This window comes from Mchenga conophoros, linkage group LG4, assembly GCF_057382185.1.
Source record: "Mchenga conophoros isolate Kocher_MC1m ecotype Shallow Benthic linkage group LG4, M_conophoros_male_GT1.1, whole genome shotgun sequence".
Taxonomy (NCBI): Eukaryota; Metazoa; Chordata; class Actinopteri; order Cichliformes; family Cichlidae; genus Mchenga; species Mchenga conophoros.
In genome coordinates, this window is record NC_140529.1 from 32072225 (window position 1) to 32094250 (window position 22026).

The following is a 22026-nucleotide window of genomic DNA, read 5'->3' on the forward strand; positions in this document are numbered from 1 at the left end:
CTTACCACTACACATAAAGGTCAAGTTCAAGGTTAACAATATAAACTCTATTAAACGACATTTTGATTGCATGTAACTTATTCCGTTAAAGGAAACATTAACAAACCTTGTGCCACTGTCAGCCAGGTACTAATTGGCAAAGTAAACGTACATATTTTTCACTTTAAGGCACACTATTTTACCATATCCTAAAAGAAACGTTACTAACAGCCCTTTAACGGTTTTGTGCCAGTTTCCTGTTTCAAAATAAAAGCATGGATTTCAAAATAAAACCGAAGTGCCTTTCAAACAAACGTAAAAATATTTACAAATTTAAAGGTCATTTACAGTTAGTGCCAGACAGTCTGGTGTGAGTATTTTAGAAACTGCTGATCTACAGGGATTTTCCCACACAACTGTTTCTAGGGTTTACAGGGAATGGTCCAAAATAAAGAGGAAATATCCAGTGAGCAGCAGTTCTCTGGGTGAAAATGGCTTGTTGATGTCAGAGGTCAGAGGAGAGTGGCCAGACTGCTTCAAGCTGTGTGAAAGGCAACAGCCACTCAAATAACCACTCATCACAACCAATATATGAAGAGCAATCATGAATGCACAATACATCAAACCTTGGAAAAATATTACCTGGTCTGATAAGTCTTGCAACATTTGGATCTTTGGATGTTCTGATGGCTGCTTCCAGCAGGATAACATGCCATTTTGCAGAGCTCAAATAACTGGTTTCCTTAAATGACGGTGAGTTCACTGTACTCTAACAGCTTCTAGAATCAACAGATCTCAATCCAATAGAGCCTCTTTGGGATGTGATGTATAATGATGTATATCATGGGTGTGCAGATGACAAATTTGTAGCAACTGTGAGATGCTATGATGTCAATATGGATCAAAACGTTTTCAGGATCTTATTGCATCTGTGCCATGAATAATTAAGGCAGTTCTGAAGGCAAGTGTCTCAGTACTGGCAAAGTGTACCTAATAAAATCACTTATGAGTGTATATGCAAATGTGTTAAGCTACAAAATACACACCCAGAAAGAAGTGCACTGTAGAAGACAATTTTATCCCTAAAGGAATAATCCAAACAAATGTGCCCTCTAGTACTGTTCATTGGACCTCAACGTTTTAATACTGTTAATATGTAATTTGTGGGAGCTACCTGGTTTCCTATTTCAGTTACAGGTAAGGCATTAAATACCCGACTAGCTTTATTCTGTCTAGGTCTTGTATATCAGTGACATAGAGATGCAGATGATAGTACTATTTTCGAACAGAAATAAGGTCGGGGGTTCAACCTCTTCCAGGCATTTTCTTGATTTTCTCTGGTCCAAAGAGAGATGCTTGTTATGTTAATGGAGTAGTTCTCAAACGGTGTGTTGTTACCAGGGAAAAATGTTGAAGGTTTTCTGAAGTGTGGCATTAAAAAAACAGTTTGACAACAGAGATGTCAGATACATGAAGCTCTGAATATTAAGGAAGACTAGAAAAGAAATAGTGAGTTCACATAAATGAATTCCAAGTATATGAATGAAAAGTAATATAAAATATGTTTATATACCCAATTTTACTAGTCTTTTAAAAGGTTTGTTTTTGTATTATCACATTATATTACAAAATTATCACCCAAAACTTGCCCTGTGAAGTACAAATCACAAGTGTATAAATAGGTACCTGCTGTCAAAAAAAAAAAGATGTTCGACTTTCATGAAAAGTTCAGGATGAACACATTGGGGTTAACTTTAAAGTTTAGCAAGATTTACATGTAAGATAATCGGTAGGTTATCTGTAGTAGTAGTTAACGGACTTTAGTTGGATCTAAATGAAGCAGCTAGGGTGCCTTAACACTGGCTGCACCGCAAGCTTTGTGTGTGTGTCTGTAGCTTGAAAGAGTTTGTGTTTTTACCAGAAAGACAGAAAAGTTTTGACCCAGAAATTCCTTATTTGTGTGTTTTGTAAAGATCCAGGCCTCAATTTCAACCAGCAGACATGTCAGTGTGTTTTTGTAAATTAAGTGTGTGTGTGTAAATGCACTTAAATATAGCATTGTCCTTAAAAAATCTGAAATATCTCTGCTTAATTATTCATTTCATATCATATACTTTAAGTGAAACTGTGATTTGTGATAACTATTTTTTTCAGTAAGATAAAGTACAACTCTCTATTTAAAACTATTCTGTGTACACATAAACCTGAAAATCCTAAACCACAGATACCCACAGGCAAACTGACATATGTCAGCCACAGGGCAAGAACAAATGCTGTTTTTCTTTCATGGCAGCTTTAGTTCATTCACTGCCTTCCAAGTGACCATTGTCTGATTGTTGTATTGTTTAAGACATGTAGATTTCTATTTATCTTACCAATACGCAGAATGCTGATCCATCTGCTGATGTGGAAAGTACTAGTATGGAGACAAGCCCAACATAAAGTCATGCTTTGGTTGATTTCTCCTAAACACTTTGCAAGATCTTCTTTTCGCTTCTTTTTCCTACTAGAGCATTAGTTAAACACAGATTTCTCTGGGGTAACATGATAAAAAACGACTACATTTTGAAAGACGCCCACCTAAGACTGGACCTCATGCTTATCTTGTGAAGCAGATCTTATTAAAAAGACCTTACCATGTAAGTTAATGAACCTTAGTAGTAGGTTAAATATGTTGAAGCTTTCAGGACCCAGAGGCAGTTGCCTGCTGCCTGTTGATAATAAGACTTTGCTCTATTAGCTTTGCCCCAGTGTCTTCCTTTTCTGTTCCAACAAGCTCGACATTTAACAACCCATCATGAGCCTGGCATCTAACATGTGTGTTGATTTAAATGTGTTATCTGAAACTTGAAAAGTTTGTAAAAACGTACTTTTGCTAATTAATACACATCTCTTCATTTTACGTCTCTGTCGTGTCGCCATGAGGACGGTGGGTGGGATCTTTGCGGTGATAGGAAGTTGCTCGGATACAGTCAAGATTGGCAGTGCTCCGTCTTCCGGTTCAATCGGCTGTGCGCAGAAGTTGCTAGTTACAGGAGCCATGATGGCGTTTGTAGTCTCCTTGAGCTAGGGCTGTGGATGATATTAAATCCACTAGCATCGCCCTAAATATAGGCCTGGTTGATTTCCAGAGCCATTGATAATAAACTGGAACATCTACTGCACACGAAAATATTATAATTTCTTATCAATATTGAATTTATAGGGGATAAAACTTACATTAAAGGGAACATGTAATCAGTACCAACCGGGTCAAGTTTTCATTTTGTTGGAGAAACGAGCGTCTTTTAATGAAGGCATTTGCTTGTTTCTGAATGCTAAGACCTTATTCTGTGGAATTAAAAACACCTTTACTTAACTTGGCACCGGACAAGGACAGCTTTCACAAAGGGACTTTTTTTTTCTTTTTTAGGAGTCAGCTCGCTAGCTGCCGAGCTTTAGCTAGCTGTGCTAGCTAAACTGAGACGGAGACGACACCACAATGATCAGATGTTTGGTTGGAGTCTTTTTCATTCGCTGACTAACTGAAAGTACAAACTTCGCAGCACTGGAAAACCAACTTGGCATTTATCTGCTTTGACGAAATATGCTGGTGATCTCAATGGAATGAATTGGCATTGAGGAGAAGTGGACGTAAGCGGCCTGGTGTGTTTATTTTTGTATTTTCCTGTCCTGATTTCGCTTAGTAAGACTTGTTTTGACATTTGGAGTTGCTACTGGTCTCCTGTGAATGAATTGCCTGGATCACCGAGGCCAAGTCGCAGAAGAGGCACCGACGCCGACGTGAGGGATGCCTGGGTCGGACCGACACCATGGGACCAAGAGGAAGCCGGAATCTAGCATCGGTGGTGTGCCACACCAGACCCAGGGCCCGACTCATACCTCTGCGGGAGACATGATGAGCAAGGACGGCAAGGTGCAGTTAAAAACTTCAATGTCCTCTTCTTCTTTAAAACGCAAACGGCATAAATCAACAAAACATAATCGGGAATCCTTGGCGGCACCTGACGATTTTACCCTCGGCGATACGGCGCCTCCTGGTGTCAACACGGTGAAGCCTCTAGTGGAGTACGACGATATTAGCTCCGACTCGGACACCTTCTCGGACCCACCGTCCTCCAGGCCTTTTGAGAGGGGGGGAAATCGACTGGAGCCCTCACCAGACTACGATAGGGATATTGGCGAAGAAGAAGGTAATAGAGAGAGCAGGGGGCACAGACACCCACGAAAAAAGTCCAAGGACACTAACAAAGTTAGAGACTCTGGAAATGGAGAACGTGGGTCCAAGAAAAAGAGCAGTAAAGATCGCGAGAAAGTGACTTCTGGAAAGGGCAAGGAGAAGGAGGCCTCGTTAGGCTCCTCATCTAAACGCCAGGTGCCGTCAGAGGGGGATTCCAAACGTGGGGAGCTGATGCTCTCCTCTCAGGCACCGCCTGCAGCCAGTGTAGGTAGCACTACTTCTTCTACATCCTCATCTCGCAGCAAGGAGAGCAGCCGCTCAGGGAAGTCTCGCAAAGACAGGCAACAGCGGAGAGAAGGCCGAGGGGAGGCCAGCCGCAGCTCCTCCCAGAGGAGCCGGACAGATAGAAGCCATCGCAAGTCCTCCAAGAGCCACAAGTCAAGCCCGAAGGGGAAGTCTTCAAGTAGGGGTAGCCCACGGAGAAAGGGCACCAGCTCTGCATTGTCGCCGAGTCCCAGAAGAGGGGCCGGTAGTGAGAGTCCACTGGGCGGTGGGTATGGACATCAGGGGGATGACAGCTACTCAAGACGGAGGGCGGCCCAGCAAAGCCCGAGTACCTATGGTGATGTGTCTCGCCGTAGCAGGCAGAGATCAGACAGCCCCTACGGCAGCAGACACAGGTCCTCCAGCTTTGAGAGGGACAGCAGCCCTTACTCTAGGAGACGCTCCACGAGCCCTTATGGTAACCGCAGGTCCTCCAGTACGAGCCCCATGTCTCGGTGAGTATATGCTGTAGGTCACCCTTTAAATCTTTTTGGGATTATGTTCGAGACATTTACTTATCAAGCCACCTTTCGTAGAGGTTTTGCATATTTCCAGAACCTTCACCTTTTATGATCCTACTTTACATGCATTTTAAGTTTGAGATTAGACAAATATGTTGAACTTGGAGAGGGCTTTTCACTCCAGCAAATTGATCTCTGCATTGAAGTTGAAATTTACCATACATAACAGACAAAAGCTTGAGAGTGAGAAAAATACAGGATGGAGATAGGCAATACCTGTAGTTGAAAACAGGGTTTGCCTTAAGCTGTCATTTCAATTCAAAAACAGAAGCTTAGGGCACTACAACCTGGCTCTGTGACCATAAGTATTTGTGTTCATAATTACATTTGAGCTATAGAGTCCATACTTGCCACTGATTTCAGAAAAAGACAGGTGTCTTTAATGAAACCCGGTACTTAGTTGTAGGAGGGCCTCACATTCTTTTATAGAGAAGGTAACAGATTTTTATTTGATGTGTAATATCATTTTCAAAATTTCACCATTATGTAGCAATGAAATGTTTTTGAAACTAAATAATGTTCTTAATTAATTAGCCCAGTATATTGCTTTAGACAACAAGAATAGATCCAGTTGGCCATGAAAGCGTCAGTAGTTTTAGTTTTACTTGTCCCACATGGTTTTGATTTCATTATAATATGATCTAGAGATCTTATTTAGCCATGGATCAGCAGTCTGTCTCAGTTATATCATGCATTTCATTTGCCTCTAATTCTCTGTCTTAATCTATAAATGATCTTAAAAATGTGCTTTTTATTTTAGACGCTCGGGCCGCTCCAGGAGTCGCTCCCCTCTGCACTACTCTTCTTCTCACCGCTCCTCCTCTCGTTCCCGCGGTAAGAGGCACACCTCCTCTGCTGGAACAGGGAGCATTTCCCACAGTAACCGGCCAGCTAGCCGCTCCCCTCCTTCGTCACGTCTGCCCCTCAATTCCAGCTTAGGTGCAGAGTTGAGTCGCAGGAAGAAGGAACGCCTGGCTGCTGAGGCGGCTGCTCGTGCTAGTGGTGGCGCCTCTCCACTTCCGACAGCTCAAAAACCGTCAAGCTCCTCATCCTCACGGCCTGCTAAAGCTGAAGCTCTACAGCCAGAAAAAGGTGCAACAGCAGTAGCAGCATCAGAACCTCAGCCGCCACCAACCCAGCAGTTATCCCATGATGTTCCCAATGCTGATGAGCCGATGACTGCAACTCTAACATCCTCTTCAAACAACTCTCCTGCACCGCCGCCACCTCCTCCACAGCCCTCTTCTCCAGCGCCACCCAATCCAGCCACACAGGTTCCACCACCACCTCAGGCAGAAACAAACATTCAGCCTCCTACACCCTCAACCGTATCACAAACTAAATCGCCAGCAACAGTTCCTGCTCGCAGCCCTGTCCGCCAGACCCCACTCCACAAGACTTCGACTCTTCCTCCCCTGCCTCTACCACCTGCACTGCTGGGAAATGCTCAGGACAGGTGAGGAATCCCTCAACAGGCACACTGATCTAGTGCCTGTTGTGTTATGTCAAGCTTAGTGCCTATTAATCTGTTGTATGAGTTTACATCATTTGTCAGTGATTTGTATGTACATCGGGATGTCTTGAACACACCATTCAAGACATCCCATTTTGTTTTTCATGAGTCATTTTAACAAAAATTAATTTCAAAACATAACTTGATATGTAAACATTTTATGAATAAATGCTATGTTTGCACTTTGGTGTTTTAAATATGTCAAAAAACAAAAATGGCGCACTGTTAGATGAAAGTGAATTTAAATTTTCCTCTTTTAAATCGTGGTATGTACACTTTATTGTAACTAGTTTTAATCTGAATGTGTGTGTTAGTTGTTACATCGACATGAAAACGGTGCATAAAATGTGTTCCTGGTTTTGTCTTAAACTTTTTTTTTTTAAATCTTGCTCTATTAGCCCAAAGAAATCCACTCCTCCCCAGAGGCCATCAAGAAAGGACAAAGAAGGTCGCAACCGCCCTTCTATTATTGATCTGCCTTTACCGCCCACCTTGCTTGGAGGGGACTCTTCACCCCCACAGTTACCTGTCCGCCAGCCTCCTCTCTTACCCCAGACAGCCCTTAAGAAGAGACCAAAGTCAGCATTCACTTTTATACTCACCCACTTAAAGTTTTCCTTTCATTAATCACACATGATGTCTTAGCTGCTTTTCTTGTTTGTGCTTTCCAGGATTTGTTGCCCGCGATATGGTGAGCGCAAACATACCCAAAGTGACTGGGGCAAACGGTGTGTAGATAAATTTGATATAATTGGCATCATAGGGGAAGGCACCTATGGCCAAGTGTACAAGGCCAAGGACAAAGACACTGGTAAGTGAAATCCATTTACTACTATGTTTTCCTTAAAAAAATAAAACCCAAATAAGATAAAAAAAAAAATAAAAAGAGTGGCTCTCTAAAATGTGTTCTCCAAATATGCTAGGTGAACTGGTGGCTTTGAAGAAAGTGCGTTTGGACAATGAAAAAGAGGGCTTCCCCATCACAGCCATCAGAGAGATTAAGATCTTGCGGCAGCTCAAACACCGTAGTGTTGTCAACATGAAGGAAATTGTCACTGACAAGCAAGATGCACTTGACTTTAAAAAGGATAAAGGTAAGGGGGGCAAAAAAAAAACTTGCTGTTTTCTTTTATGTGGGGTATAAGTAGGTAAGAAGTGATGATAAGTTAGGGCTGCTCGATTATGGCAAAAATGATAATCACGATTATTTTCACTGAAATTGAGATCTCGATTATTTGACGATATTTATTTAACAATAACAATGTATTGAACAATGACTTTAAAGATTGTCATAAAATATTATAAAATAGTGTGCAAATACTGATAACAGTGCAGATGTTTGCAATATAAAAAATAAATGAAAAATGTAAACATCTATGTTTAGTGAACTTTGCAGTGTTGCTTTGTGGTGCAGCTATGACACCGTAGCAAAGTTTACACACTATGTCTACTTGATCCACGTCTGACTCCGCGAACCAATAATGCTTCCACACCACTGAAGTTTTGTTTAACCTCTCTTTTCAACCAACGGCAGTCACTCTCCTCTCCAAATAACTTCTGCTTAGCTTTCCGAGCTTCCCTCGGGTCCTCTTAATCAGCGGTCCCCAACCCCTGGGCCTCGGACCGGTACCGGGCCGCGAGAGTTGAGGCTCAGGTGTGAAATGTATAGTTTTCAGGGTTTTTATCGGTTTTCAGCGTTATTTTGTTATCGTTTTTATCGTTTACTCGGTTTTCCTGGGTCTTTTCACTTGTGTTATGAATAAATCTTCTTTTTTTTCGGTACCGGTACTAGTTTTATTTTGTTGTATTTATCCGCGACACCTTAAAGGCCGGTCAGTGAAAATATTGTCGGGCGCAAACCGGTCCGTGGCGCAAAAATAGTTGGGGACCGCTGCTCTTAATTGTTGTGACACGTGTTCGAAACGCAGAGAGGTGCGCTAGATTTGCCACACGAAGCAGCGCGAGAGTAAAGCACGAAGGAGGGGCTAATAATCGGCTCAGTCATTTTTAATGATCGTTGAAAGCCCAGATCGTAATCGTGATTAAAATTCGATTAATTGAGCAGCCCTATGATAAGTTAGGGGGGGGAGTGTTTGTTTTAAATGCAAGGGGAAAACTTTGCAGGTGGGAGAAGGCATCCCCTTAAAAAGAAATTCTCCAATGGAACTTGTTTTTAGTTTAATTAATTAAATGATGTCACAGAGATGGCAGTAATCACTTGTATTGTATAGCTAAACGTATTTATTAATGAGTTTAGCGATACATTTTTGCTTATCTAGAATTACACTGCGTTTTTATCATTCATCTGGTCGAGGTAGGTATATGCACGATTTTCACTGCTTGAATTGAGTATGTCATTCAATGTATGAGAACCTACAGACAGCTTAAGTTTGCTGTAGTCATCCTTGCAAATGGTAGTGCGAGAAAAGTGGTTTTATGATTACTGGTGCACGATGCCTTTAGTTTTAGTAAACTGGTTGTAAACTAGTTGAGCGCAGTTTAACCAAGAGTATAAATAGTTATAGGGCTGTGCTGGTGTCACATCTTTCTTGAACATTGAACAACTGAACCCCTAGAAGCCATTTAAATGGTGTGTAGATTCCACCTAATTGGTAGACTACAGGCATATGCCAGGAAAGTAATGGTGGGTACACTATATGAAACCGGATGTGCAGCACTTCTGTTTGTCACTGAAATATGTTTTAGCAGCTGTGACAGCACTGACGGAGTCAGACCTGAAACTGCAACATGTCTGAAAACGTGCATACACATACCTTGACCAGCAGATAATGACACACAAAATGAGAGCAGAAAATTATAAGAAAAGGTGACACTCATAGAATACACTGTCTTTTTTTTTTTTTTTATACAAAAGCAGATTATTTAGTGTTGTTTCTATGACAAGTTATATATTTATGGTTGCGTTTGGGTTCTCTCTTGGTTCTCTACCTTCACTTAGTGGGGCTAGGTTAATTGGTGTGAATGTGAGTGTGAATTATTGTCTGTCTCTGGCTGTGTTGGCCCTGCGACCGGCTGGGGACCTATCCAGGGTGTACACAGCCTCTCTGCAACACTGAATTGTATAAGTGGAAGAGAAACTGCTACTATTGTGGAAATAAAGTGTTCGTGACATTTGAAATTGTTAGCATAAAACATAATTTAAAGCAAAAGAAATAAAAACTGAAAAACTAGAACTGATATAATGACCACATCTGGTTGCGTTCTCTGTAGTCACTGTTAACTTGAACAGTTCTTTAATGTTTCAATCCAGAGAGAAGTGTGCTGCTAGAGTTTTCTGGGCTGTATGAATGTTAAATAGCTGGCAATGCAGTTGCGCACATTTCAGTTCAGTAACTTCACTTTTAAAGAAGCATGGTTAAATTTACCTGAATACCTATTAACCATTTAACACATGTCCACTTATGTGAACCCACAGACATATGTGTGTGCATGTATTTTTGTTTAAGACACCTGAATACATCTTTGTATTTTTAGGAGCTTTTTACCTGGTGTTTGAGTACATGGACCATGATCTGATGGGCCTGCTGGAGTCAGGCCTGGTCCAGTTCTCCCATGAGCACATCCGCAGCTTCATGCGTCAGCTGATGGAGGGCCTGGACTACTGCCACAAAAATAACTTCCTGCACAGAGACATCAAATGCTCCAACATACTGCTAAATAACAAGTGAGTAAAGTATTGTTGTTTCCTGTGTGCAGACAATTGCAGTAAAATGCAGCAGCAGCTAGGCTGTTCCTAGTCACAGGTTTTTCAGTACTAACAGTGACATGTGAATTTTAAGTTTTATCTACTTTTTTTTTCTTATTCACCCATGTAAACAAACACTAAGAAATGTAATCTTCACACCTTTAAATGTATCCGCATTCCTTAAATACTATCAAACGATTGCTATAATTTGTCAGGCAGAAAGGGTTCAAAAGTGTGTCTGCAGGAAAGCTAATTACAAAGTAACAAAATTAATTGGATGCTTCAGATAACCTTAGTGGAGTACAGCAACTTCCCACAGATGGTTGCTTAGTACAGTTGAACATCCAATGTACAACCAAGGTGCATGAAAAAACTGAGCTTAAATGAGCTATCAAGAATTAAGAAAATGTGTGTTTTTCTGGGAAGTGGAGGATTTAAAAACCACAGTGCATGAAGTTATTGCCCTGCTACTGAACAGCTGACTTCAAATAGACATTAGAAGTGGATCATTTGCACCTGAGCGCTGCCAAATTTGACCAATAATATTTGTTGTTTCTTTAAGAGCAGTGTGTATTTTACAGTATCAGTTGACTTTTACAGTGAAGACACTTTGAGTTGTGTTTTAGGATTAGATGCACTAAGATTCAGTAGTTGGCAATGCTTTTTTTGTTATTGTTTTTTTTTTTTAATGTTATCTGTGCTTGTTTGTGCAGAGGTCAGATCAAACTGGCTGACTTTGGTTTGGCTCGTCTTTACAACTCAGAGGAAAGGTAAGAGGCGACGGTTGTATATACCTGATCTGCTTAATTCCATTTAGTGATTATAGACATTATAGTGTTTAAGTTGCTGAATGAAAGCAGTTTATTTTATTATTTCTTTTTAATTTACAATGTCTGTCCACAAGATGGGGCTGTGTCTCAGAAATAATACAGTTACTTGGAGCTAAAATGATTCTGATTTGTCACTGGGGGACATGTATGACTGCTGACTCCCATCTCATCTCTCTTTTCTTGCTCCTAGCCGGCCATACACTAATAAAGTAATCACACTATGGTATCGTCCCCCTGAGCTTCTGCTGGGAGAGGAGAGATATTCTCCAGCCATTGATGTTTGGAGTTGTGGGTGAGTACAAAACGGTTATCTTAGTACTTCTGTCTGTCAAATCACGTGGTCTTCAAGTGTATGATTTATTGTCAGATGAATAATTGGGGAACAACAGATTATACTGTTGTTTTTATGTAGATTAAGACATTTTTTGGGGGGGGGGAAGAAGAGTCTCAGCCTTTACTTCAGGTTAGTCACATAACACCCCTGAGTTGCCTAGGGTGCATAATTGCAGGTTAAAGCTTCCCACCCATCAGGGTTCACTGTACCAAAATAGTCCTATTTTCCCATTCACCTCGGCTCAACCCACAAACTACTCTAAAGTGGCATATTTGTGCTAGACTTGTGTTTTCCTTGCTTTGTCCTTCATCACAAGTCATTTTCACTCAATTTCTTCAAAAATGGTTTATGCAGATCATTTGGACAGCTGCTGTAGTCTTTTTTTTTTTTTAATTGTTATTATATTACAGCAGTGTCTAATCTCACACATTTTACCTGTCTGTTGTCTGGTAGTTAACTTTTTTCGTAATGGTTGTTGGTAGATGTATTTAAGTATTTATTTCTGCAGTGTAAGCAGATGTGTTGGGAACATTTTGATAAAGTCTTTACAATGTACTATTTACGTTTGGTGACTAATGCGCAAATTTCTCTTTAGATATGTGTCATATTCCTAAATCTTCAATTGTTTTATAGTATTTTATGGAAATAATTTGTCTTATTTTGCAGCAAGCCCAAAGGTATTACCATATTAAATTCGAATTATCACACTTGGTTATAAACATTCACAAAACTTTCACCTTTGTCATACAACTCTTAAACAACCTTATCTACAGTCTGAGAGAGTCTTTCCTTGTGAATACTTTAGGAGCTTTACCTTGTTGGAATAAAAGGGCCTACATTCTAGGGCTGCCACAAACGATTATTTTGATAGTCGACTAGTCACCGATTATTTCTGCGATTAGTCGACTAATCAGATCACCATCCATTGGACATAAAACGTACAGCTTATTGCACCAGCAGCATCTGCTCTTATATAACTATCATTAGCTTACAGCTTTAAGTGTTTCAGGTACGTGCTAACTAAAAATAAAGACAAGATGATAGTTTATTACATTTTAATGAAATTTGCAGATTGTTTCGGTTAAGTTTAATAAACTCCTTGCTATCTAAAATATAACAGGACACCGGAGTAAATTCTCCAGCATCTCACACTTCTGATGATCAGCTGTCTGCTTGACGTTTATTCAGCTGTGTAAAAACTATAACTTTAATCTCAGACAAACTGATTTACTCAGGAACAAATAAAACACTGAAAAAAGCCAAACAATAAAATTTTAAGTTATCTAAGTGACTCATATATCATATTTAACCTGACTAGCGAAAGACGGCGGTGGGTTTGAAAACGATTTGCCGGGAGTCCAGTGTTCTCACGGCTCTAGTGACCTAGCCCCCGGCTAGCTATCGAGCTAGTGGGTAACAGACGTCTCCGAAAACGTCGGAGCGCTTTTGAAAATATGTGGTGTCTTGATAAACTGAGCAGATATTTGAGGTTTACACAGCTACATTCTCGCCTGAAAACATGTTAAACGTTTATTTTGTGACCCAGAAAGAAGAATAAGAGTAATATTAAAACTAACTAGCTGCCGCCATTGTTGGAAACTGAGCTGGGCCGCAGCTTCTTCTTCTTCGGGGTTTAACGGCAGCTGGCATCCTTGTACATGCAGTGCTGCCATCTTCTGTTTCAGTCCGTTATTACACTCTTAAATCCTGCTACTTACTCCTGCGTCTTTTGGGATCTTACAAAGCTTCAAATGACGCGTCGACTATTAAATCAGTCGTCGACGATTTTAATAGTCGACGTAATCGTGACTAGTCGACTAATCGTGGCAGCCCTACTACATTCATAACATTTCACAGGCCTATTTGACCAAGATTTTGCCAGGCCATTACTCTTTAAGTAGTTTTTAAAAGCTGTTTTAAACTTTACATTATATACATACATTATATACATGCAATACCTTTTCTTACTTGTCGTGGCTCAGGTGTATTCTTGGAGAGCTCTTTACCAAGAAGCCCATCTTCCAGGCTAACCAGGAACTTCTGCAACTAGAGCTGATCAGGTAGACTGCCTACCACAAATAAATTTCAAGTAATAATTTCTGATTGAATTATCAAGCTTATTAATAACCCTTTCCTTTGTCTCAGCCGACTGTGTGGGAGTCCCTGTCCGGCCGTTTGGCCTGATGTCATTAAACTTCCATTGTTCAACACAATGAAACCCAAGAAGCAGTACAGACGGCGACTACGGGAGGAGTTTGCACAGTATGTACTCAAACTACACTTACCTAAGACAGCTGTGATCAACTCTGTCTGGTTCTAGAGGAGTAATATTTTTTCTCCTCAACATAGTTTACCTACTCCTGCCCTGGACTTACTGGACCGAATGCTGACCCTTGACCCTGCACGCCGTTGCACATCGGAGCAAGCGCTCTTCAGTGACTTCCTGCATGATGTTGAGCCCAACAGGATGCCACCACCAGAGTTAGTAGCTGGTTCTAGTGATGGTTGACACAATGACAGTGTTGGATTGAGCACGTGAAAAATAACACTAGGACATTATCTGTATCAGAATACAATTATTGCCTATTTAGGGCGTTTTCTTTCTTTCTTTTGTTTTATTTGGTTAATAAAATGTATATTTTAAATTTGTACAATTTCTTTTTTCTTTTTTAGCCTTCCTCATCATCAAGACTGTCACGAGTTGTGGAGCAAGAAGAGAAGACGTGCACGTCAGAGCGGGGTCGTCGAGGATGTGCCTGTGCCCAAAGTGCCCCGTAAAGATGTGACAGGGACCTCCAGCGGAGACAACCCTCGTCCCCCAAACAGCCCCACTGGAGCTCCACCTCCTCCAGGGAAACCACCCTCCACAACCAACATAGAGAGTGAGTTGTCAGGTAACAGATACTAAGTATTTAACCAGGAACACATTTTTTTGTTTTTTCAAAAAAGTTTCCGTATTGTGAAAAAAAAAATATATAAGAATTTATTTATTTAATTTTAAATGTATTTGATTGTTGTGTCTTTATTAGACTGACACTGAATTCTAGTCGCATGCATGTGTGTGTTTAGGCCTGGCATCGGCTGCAGAGCAGTTGAATCAGACAGAGCTGGCAGTGCTGCTAAACCTTCTCCAGGGACAGGCAGACGGCTTGCCCCAGGTTGCTCAGCTCCTCAACCTCCCCAATCCAGAGACTCTCAGCCAGTTGTTGTCTGCTGTTAGTGAGTCCTCTGACCACCAGGGGGCACCAGAGGACCAGACCCAGGCAGCTTCCAGGTCTCAGCCCCCAGAGCCGCCTCCTGAACCCCAAGAGATCTCACCGACATCTGGAGATCCGCCACTCAGCCAGGAAGACCAGGCCAAGCTACTGGCTCTCCTTTTGGGCCAAATTATAAAGCCACAAACCGAGGAGCAAGGCGATGAAAGTAATGGCGTTCAGTCAGAGGAGGCACTAACGCGCGGTTCGTCCGCTTCTACTACTGATTGCAAGGGCAAGTCTGGGTTTAGCCTATAGAGTGTGAAACAGAAAAGGTACCAGGGTCAGTTGGAAATCATAAGAGTGGAAAGAGCCAGGCAAGGAACAAACAGAAGCTGACTATATACTGTATCAAATTACTTTGATTTTAGGATACTTAATAAAATTTGCAAATAGGGCTATTAGACCGATATTACACCCACCCCTTCTTTTATTCATGACATACGAGTGACACACATTCAACATCTTCCCCTATAAACACCTGTACTATTAAAAAAAGTGCAAAAGAAAACCCTGGCAAATTGTCTTTTCAGCGTTTGCTGTCCTGTGACCCTGATAACCAGGTAAAGGTTTGTTGCACACGGATATCACTGGTTCATCACTGGTGTACTCAATAAACCAGAAGAAAGTACAGTGTTATTCATTTGAGTAAAAAGGCTCACACTGTGATGTTCCTTCAATTTTCCCTCTTTCTTGTTTCTTTATCACAGTCTTTGTTTCTCTCTGTCCCATTTCCACATGTGTTTTTTCTTCCTCACTTCATTTTCATTATAAAGCAGGTGTCATGGATTCTTCACAGAGAGCGATGTTGCTTTAAACAGTCTGTAATGTCAGCCTTTTTATGAAGAAAGTCTAATAAATTATCAAGTGAAAATAAATGTTTTGAATCTTTAGATGTCACCTGCATGTGTTTCTTTTAACCTTGGTTTTTGTCACTTTTTTTTTTGGTAACTGTTCACTCTGGGTCACGTTTTTCTTAAAATGTGATTAGGAATTGGAATAACACTGATTATGCTGCTGACACTGATTGGTGAACCTTTAAAAGCATTTGAAAACCTTACATCACTGGTCCACCTTGCACTGCAGTAGATTCGAAAGAATAGACAGTGCTGCTTTAGTAGTGTTACCCGCCCTTTGAAAGTACTTGAAATTCTCCTGCTTAATTCACCTTTTCTGTTCATCCAACTGCACATGCCCCTTGTATTGTTTTCCCACTTAGTTCCCACATTTTTTTTCTGTGATTTGGGGGGGGTGTTTGGAAGTGTGGGCCTGCATCTGTTGTGCAAGTGTTAATCTGTTAGTGGGTAGTGCATTCAAAGACATTAACGTTTCTCTGTTTAATAAACATCTAAATGGTAATGACTAGTTATTTAAAAATAGAAAAAACCACTTATTTTATTTTTACCTACCTATAACCATTCACTTGAATCGGTAAATGGTCATGTGTTTCATGTGCCAGATGTAAAAAACATTTTTTTGTCTAATTGTTTTTAGTGATATTGTATAGCATCTACACTAGGTTCACAAAGTTATTTGATTCCAAAAACACAGACTGTTGTAAGATTGCTCCTACCACTGCAGCATGGTTCCCTATTTGTAGTAAGTTAGTGTGCTGATTTGCTTAAAGTGCACTGCCCTCCCTCTTGTGGTAAAGGTAGGAATGTCAACGTTGTGTAACTCCATGATAGGCTTATTTGAAATGCAGTACTACTGTCTTTAAATGCAGGTTGGGAGTATAAGAGGATAAAGAAAGCTTATTAGTGGGTGTGTAGCTAGTATGTAGGTTTAACTTAATTATGCCTTATAAGATTATGTCTAATGTGCTGTGTTCTGTTCTGTTCTGTTCTGTTTGGACCCTTCAGATGGTGCAGTGACAAAAAGAAAAAAGCTTGGGGCCAACCAGGGGCCTTCAACTGTTGAGCAACGTCCACCCTCTCCACCAGGTCCACCTCCATCAACTGTTGGAAACTCCCAGCAGGCTGCGCCAGAAACGCAACCCAGCCAGGACATCAGCCCTGCTGTAGCAGCTGCCTTGCTCCAGCTCATCTCTCAGCAGGACTCGGAGTGTGGTGCCTCACAGCGCAGCAACGATCCTTCTCCTACTGTGGACGCTCTTGCCCACAGACAGTGCCCTCCACCATGGGTTGCAAGCTCTCCACCTAAACCTTCAGCTGCAGCTGAATCCCCAGCAGGACTAGCGACTGCTGCTCCTACCACTGCAGCACAGTTTCCCAAAGACCAGGACCTCCGCTTTTCCCATGGAGCTGCCCGCTGACCCTCAGTTCCCCGTCGAGATCAAGCTGGGTACCGTGGGACTGGTCCAGCAATCCTGGCCTATAAGGAAATACAGAGGGACACCTACAGAGTATGACTCACTGGACCCTGTGCAGGTAGTGAAAGTTGGATCAAAGATTTTGATAATGAATGCCTGAATGAAATAGATCTGGAGTATTTTTAGAAGTGGTCATGAATATCTCTGCCTGCAGAATGAGCTGTCATGTGGTGTTATGGTGGGAGTATCTCAGCAGGTTAGTCTGACTTTCAGCGGTTATGCATACTCTCCATCTGCAAACCCGTTCTCTCTCCTCTACACTGAAGGGTCTGGTGTCGAATGAAGTGTAGCTTCCAAATTGAGTGTTACACCGCTGACAAGCAACTTTGAAAACAACTATAATATCTTTTTTTGCCCTAGAACAAATGATTGTCATGTGCACAGCAGTGCCCCCTTCTAACAGGATTACCAGTGTTTTGGAGAATGAAGTAATTATCCTCCACCCTGACAGTCTGATAGACTTTTTGAAGTTAGTTGTTACATAAGGGTACATTTGAGGAAATGACCTCAGAAGATGTGACTTTTTCTGTTCATATTCGAGCTCCCCTGTTCTCAGCTTTGTGCCTCCACTCTGACCCCGGCGACCCTTGAATGATCTTGGCCTAGTGTGAAAATGTGGGCTAAGTTTCGGCTTTGAATGGCACCGGTGTACAGGTTACTTGGATGACGCACTCTGTCATCACCTAAAACTAACTCTGCTCACTTTAAGGTATCGCTTCTTTACATACAGCAGATCTTTGTGTTGTAACAAGCCTGTAGTGCTCATGTTCCTGTCTCAAACATGGAATAAACTGCATTTTGATGAACTGCTCCATAATGCACATACTCTTCTGCTAAATGAATGCAAAGCTAGAAACATACAGAAACACATTTTTCCCGATTCTCCTAGTAGGCTTTGAAAGCCTCCTTGCATACGTCTGCTCCTCACCTACCTGCCAACAAAAGCTTTTTTTGTTTTTCCTCTCATTTTTTTGTGTAGTTATTTTTTTACATAAAGAAAATGATAACATGCCTAAAAAATGGTCTATTGTTTTGTTTCCATTTTTTGCTTTGGAAAAAGAAAGGAAAGAAAAATGGTTTCATGTGTCTGTAAAAAGAAACATTTTGTAATGTGTTTTTTTTTTTCCTTGGTTCAGTTTATTAAAGGAAGTTATGCGACCGGATGAACTGTCTGTTCTGCCGTTTCTGGATGTTTCTGTGTAAAGCGGCCACTAGATGGTAGGCACCAACGCAAACTACCACTCAGTTTACAGGAAGTCCACACAGTCAGGTTTCTCGGAAGACTGAAACTCAAGAACTGCAATGTGAAGCAAGTTGCGTACCGGGCTATAATTATTAATTATTAATCTGATCTTGTGGTAGGTAAATTCCAACCACTGTTTTGATTTTAAAAAATGTAACTAAGGAATGATATTTATCTCACAAACCACAACTTAAAGATACAAACAAATAATTTAATAAGTAAGCAAGAAAATATGCGTAATTCCATGTAAAGGATTTACCAAACTGAGATTTTGGAGCATGTGCATTCCAGTGTGTTAGACAGGTTCACGAAAATGGCCCAAATATTTCACCCTTATTTGTAATGTGATATCTTCCTATGTTCTTTTGTCCTTTTTCCCTTTTAGCAAACATGCCATAATCTGTTCACTATCATTGCTGAAGGGAATCGGTGTTTATGTTTGGTCATAGCTCTGGTTTAGCATAGCTTGAGAATATTTTATATAAATATTTTTATAGTTTCATCATAATGAGCAAAAAAACAACCAACCAACCAAAAAAAGCGAGTCGCTATAATGCACACAAAACGTATTCGTAGTTCTCCCTATGCTGAAAGCGTATTTATGTATATTGATTCCTTCACTACTAGGGTTGATCTCTTTATGGAGATCCCGACAGGCTCATAAAATGTAGATTGGCAACGAGAGAAGTATGCAAGGTTCATGCAGACTGCCTGTGTGTTTGTGCACGTGTGAGTTTTTGCGCGTGCTGGATTGACTTCGTGCATACCCCAGACCAGTTCGTCACTTGGCAGGCTTACAGAGCCGCTTACCCCTCTGGCCCACCAAGCAGCTGAGCCCTCTGGGTGAGAGATCCTTTCAGAGTGGAGGCAGTGGGAGGCTCACCTGCCCTCTAGCACAGGCCCAGTGTGAGTGAGATGAGACGGTGTTGTGTGTGCGTGCATGTTTCTGTCTGATGCCTTTGCCCACCGGGACTCCAAATAATAGTGAATGTGCCCGCAGGGAGTTTCCACAGGAGAAGTAGTGGGCAATGCCAGTGCCAAGTCACAGAGACTAGACGAATAAATCAGGACTGAGGAGTGATGAGAGGGAGGTGCATGAGGCTGTGCCATCAATCAGAAAGGCACCTTATGGGGAATGCCCATAAATGTGCCATGCTGCCAGGCTGAAGCACGTACTCGCGATGGCAGAGACAGGCGACGGTGGTGCTCAAAATGGAGCCTCCATTTTGGATGCCGGCACTTCACTGTCAGCTGCAGGGATTTTGGTGGACTTCCAGACAAGCAGTGAATTGACTGACAGTATATTTCAGTCAGTTCACGCCAAATTATATTCATGAAATGTGATTTTTTTTTTCTTTTTTTCTGTCACTGCTGGGCTTAATTTTCTCAGCCTTGTCTGAGCTGATTGATATATTATTTGGAATCTAGTTTATTTTAAACATAATCTGATCAATTAGACACTGTCTCCACTGTGTCAAAATTGAAACCCTTAGACAATTAGCAGCCATCACATTGAACATCTGTTTAAAGCTAAAATAACAAGAGTACTAGTAAGAATGTCGATCATTCTCAGTAAATGCAGATCAGCTGTTAGAAGTATGGAAAAAAGCAAAATGACAGTTCTTAGAGTTTATTTCCTTTTGTTGAGACTCTGAGTGAAGTGACCTGTTTTAGTTTTCAAGCTGAAACGATCTCAGTCAAAATATTCATTCGCATTTTTCTGGCTCCTGCAGGGAACATTGTAGCAATCTAAAAAATCTTAAACGCCTGGCACCTCAATGTGTCTCAACTTGTACATTTTAATTTGGCAGCAAAATCAGGATGCAAGAAAAAGAAGAAAGTGAAGTGAGACGACAGAAGATGAGATTCACGGGCAGGCAAAGAGGGCAACTGCTGAGCAGGAGCAAAGTAAGCCATTTAAAGCTGCATTTTAATGTTTCACTTTAAGCAAACGATTAGGTCAGTCAAACTGTGAGGGATATTTCACACATTTAGATATTTTCATGTGGGCCTTTCAGAAACACAACAAAACTAACGATTCTGGACCAATTTGTAAATCAGTCATTATATCTTATATGCTGTGATATATTTCTCGATTTTATCTGGATTTATAATTATGTAAAGTATCCGAATACCCATCTATTCTACTTGCGTGCACACAGCTATGAGAACGTGCATTAATGCGGGCCTGCGTGGCATCTCGTTTGTGGAGTGTAAATCTGGGCTGCTGTCGTATCTCTGAGCCGTGCTACAGTTTGATGTCGAGTCTGCTGACTGAGGCTGTTTGATCAGTGACTATGTGTAAACTCAGTGAAGGGAGGCACAGACTCCCTCAGTTGCTCATCTAAAGCACACACTACACAAAGTGTGATTAAGAAAAAATAGTTAATATAAGACAGAAATTGCATATAAGTAGTAGTGTTTTCTTGACTGGAAATGTAAACCTAACTCCCCACCAACATATTGTCGCCGAATGGGGGAAAAAACAAAACAAAACACATTGAATTTTGAAAGCATTTCGGGTCGTGAGCAAATTGTGCTGTCTTCATCATATCCTTCTTTGTCTTCTATCAAGCAGAATTTAATGTCAGCCATTTCGTTTATGGCTACATCTTTATTTATGTAATATTTCAAAAATTGATTGACTTTATCCCAGCAGTGATATATGCTTTACTGCTGCAACAGCATGCTTTATTGATGCCATAACACCATCTCCATTTCTTCTCAGTTTATAGTTTTGTGAGAAAAGTGCTCTCTCTCTCTCTCTCTCTCTCACACACACACACACACACACACACACACACACACACACACACACACATTATTTTTTGATTGTTGAACAGCAGTGAGGCCAACCAAAGAGGGCTTTTTTAGGAGGGCTTTTTGGATCAGCCAGATGATACAGATGTGTGATGCTTTTATATTAAGTCACTGCTGCCAGGTCATAAAATGAAAATAATCTGGAAAAATTGGGCCAAATTCTAAATGATTTGCTCTAACAATAATCAATACCCTCACAGGCGGATGATGCTGACTTTTAAAAATCTTTCCCTGACCTTATCGCAGTGAACTCCCCGTTAGCCAAAGACACTTCACCCTCTCTGCGTGACGCTGCACTTTTGCAAAAGTATTTTTCCAAGGTCTCACCATCTCATTACCAATTCTATTCAAAGCGCTTCATGAGCTAGGCAACATTATTGTCTCTCTCCATGAGTCTGTGTTGATGCTGCCTCTTTAAGGGCAGAGGGGCTGCTGGGAAAGCTGTCGGTGAGGATGGTGGAAGAGGAAAAGGAGGAGGGTGGTGGGGGTGCGAGGGGAGGGGGGTGGGTGGGTGTGGAGTTGGGGGGGACGGGCCCTGCAGGACCATTTGTGCTGAAGCTCATTTGCGCAGCGACACTTAATTGGCTACAACAATTAATTAATGTGTTGGAAAGTTGGCACAAAAAGTTCATTTAAGAGGGTTTTAATAAGCAATTAGAGGAAAAGCAGCGAACAGGGGGAATTACTGGAGAGGAAAGAGAAAAGCAGAGATGGAGCGAACGTCTGGCCAGTAGGAGCGTGCACGCCCCACTGTAGCTGTGGCTGCAGTGCTTTTGTCTCTTTCACTGACCCTTCAGTTCTGAAGAGCTGCTGAATGATTAGTCGCCATTATATCTATTTCTGAAGCCTTTAGTACTGTTCTTCAGTGGACTTGAAACCCACGATGCCCTGATATTGTATACATATCAACCCCGGTGGCCCCTACTGCCCCTCCCTTCCCTACCTCTTGTCCCAGCGCCCAGTGTAAAATATCGCATGACTAATGAGTGG

The 22026-nt window shown here is 41.3% G+C and overlaps 1 protein-coding gene across 5 annotated transcripts in view; it reads left to right on the plus strand.

The window, feature by feature from the left end:
• The first annotated feature begins 2967 nt into the window (after window positions 1-2967).
• cdk12 (cyclin dependent kinase 12) overlaps window positions 2968-22026 on the plus strand; it is a 34977-nt gene continuing 15918 nt past the window's right edge. For 2 of the 5 annotated variants that reach the window (XR_014892256.1, XR_014892257.1), the window contains exons 1-15: window positions 2968-4938; window positions 5765-6460; window positions 6916-7095; window positions 7189-7328; window positions 7441-7611; window positions 10013-10202; window positions 10937-10993; window positions 11244-11345; window positions 13370-13447; window positions 13533-13649; window positions 13737-13868; window positions 14061-14281; window positions 14457-14876; window positions 16504-17031; window positions 20028-20124. Coding sequence is in view for 3 of the 5 variants with exons in the window: in XM_085271832.1 (XP_085127958.1) it covers window positions 3770-4938; window positions 5765-6460; window positions 6916-7095; window positions 7189-7328; window positions 7441-7611; window positions 10013-10202; window positions 10937-10993; window positions 11244-11345; window positions 13370-13447; window positions 13533-13649; window positions 13737-13868; window positions 14061-14281; window positions 14457-14876; window positions 16504-16916 (4086 nt within the window). In the remaining 2 variants the exon portion in view is untranslated. Of the gene's footprint in view, window positions 4939-5764; window positions 6461-6915; window positions 7096-7188; window positions 7329-7440; window positions 7612-10012; window positions 10203-10936; window positions 10994-11243; window positions 11346-13369; window positions 13448-13532; window positions 13650-13736; window positions 13869-14060; window positions 14282-14456; window positions 14877-16503; window positions 18137-20027; window positions 20125-22026 lie in introns of those variants that run through there. The other 3 variants (XM_085271832.1, XM_085271834.1, XM_085271833.1) reach the window with 3 other exon arrangements.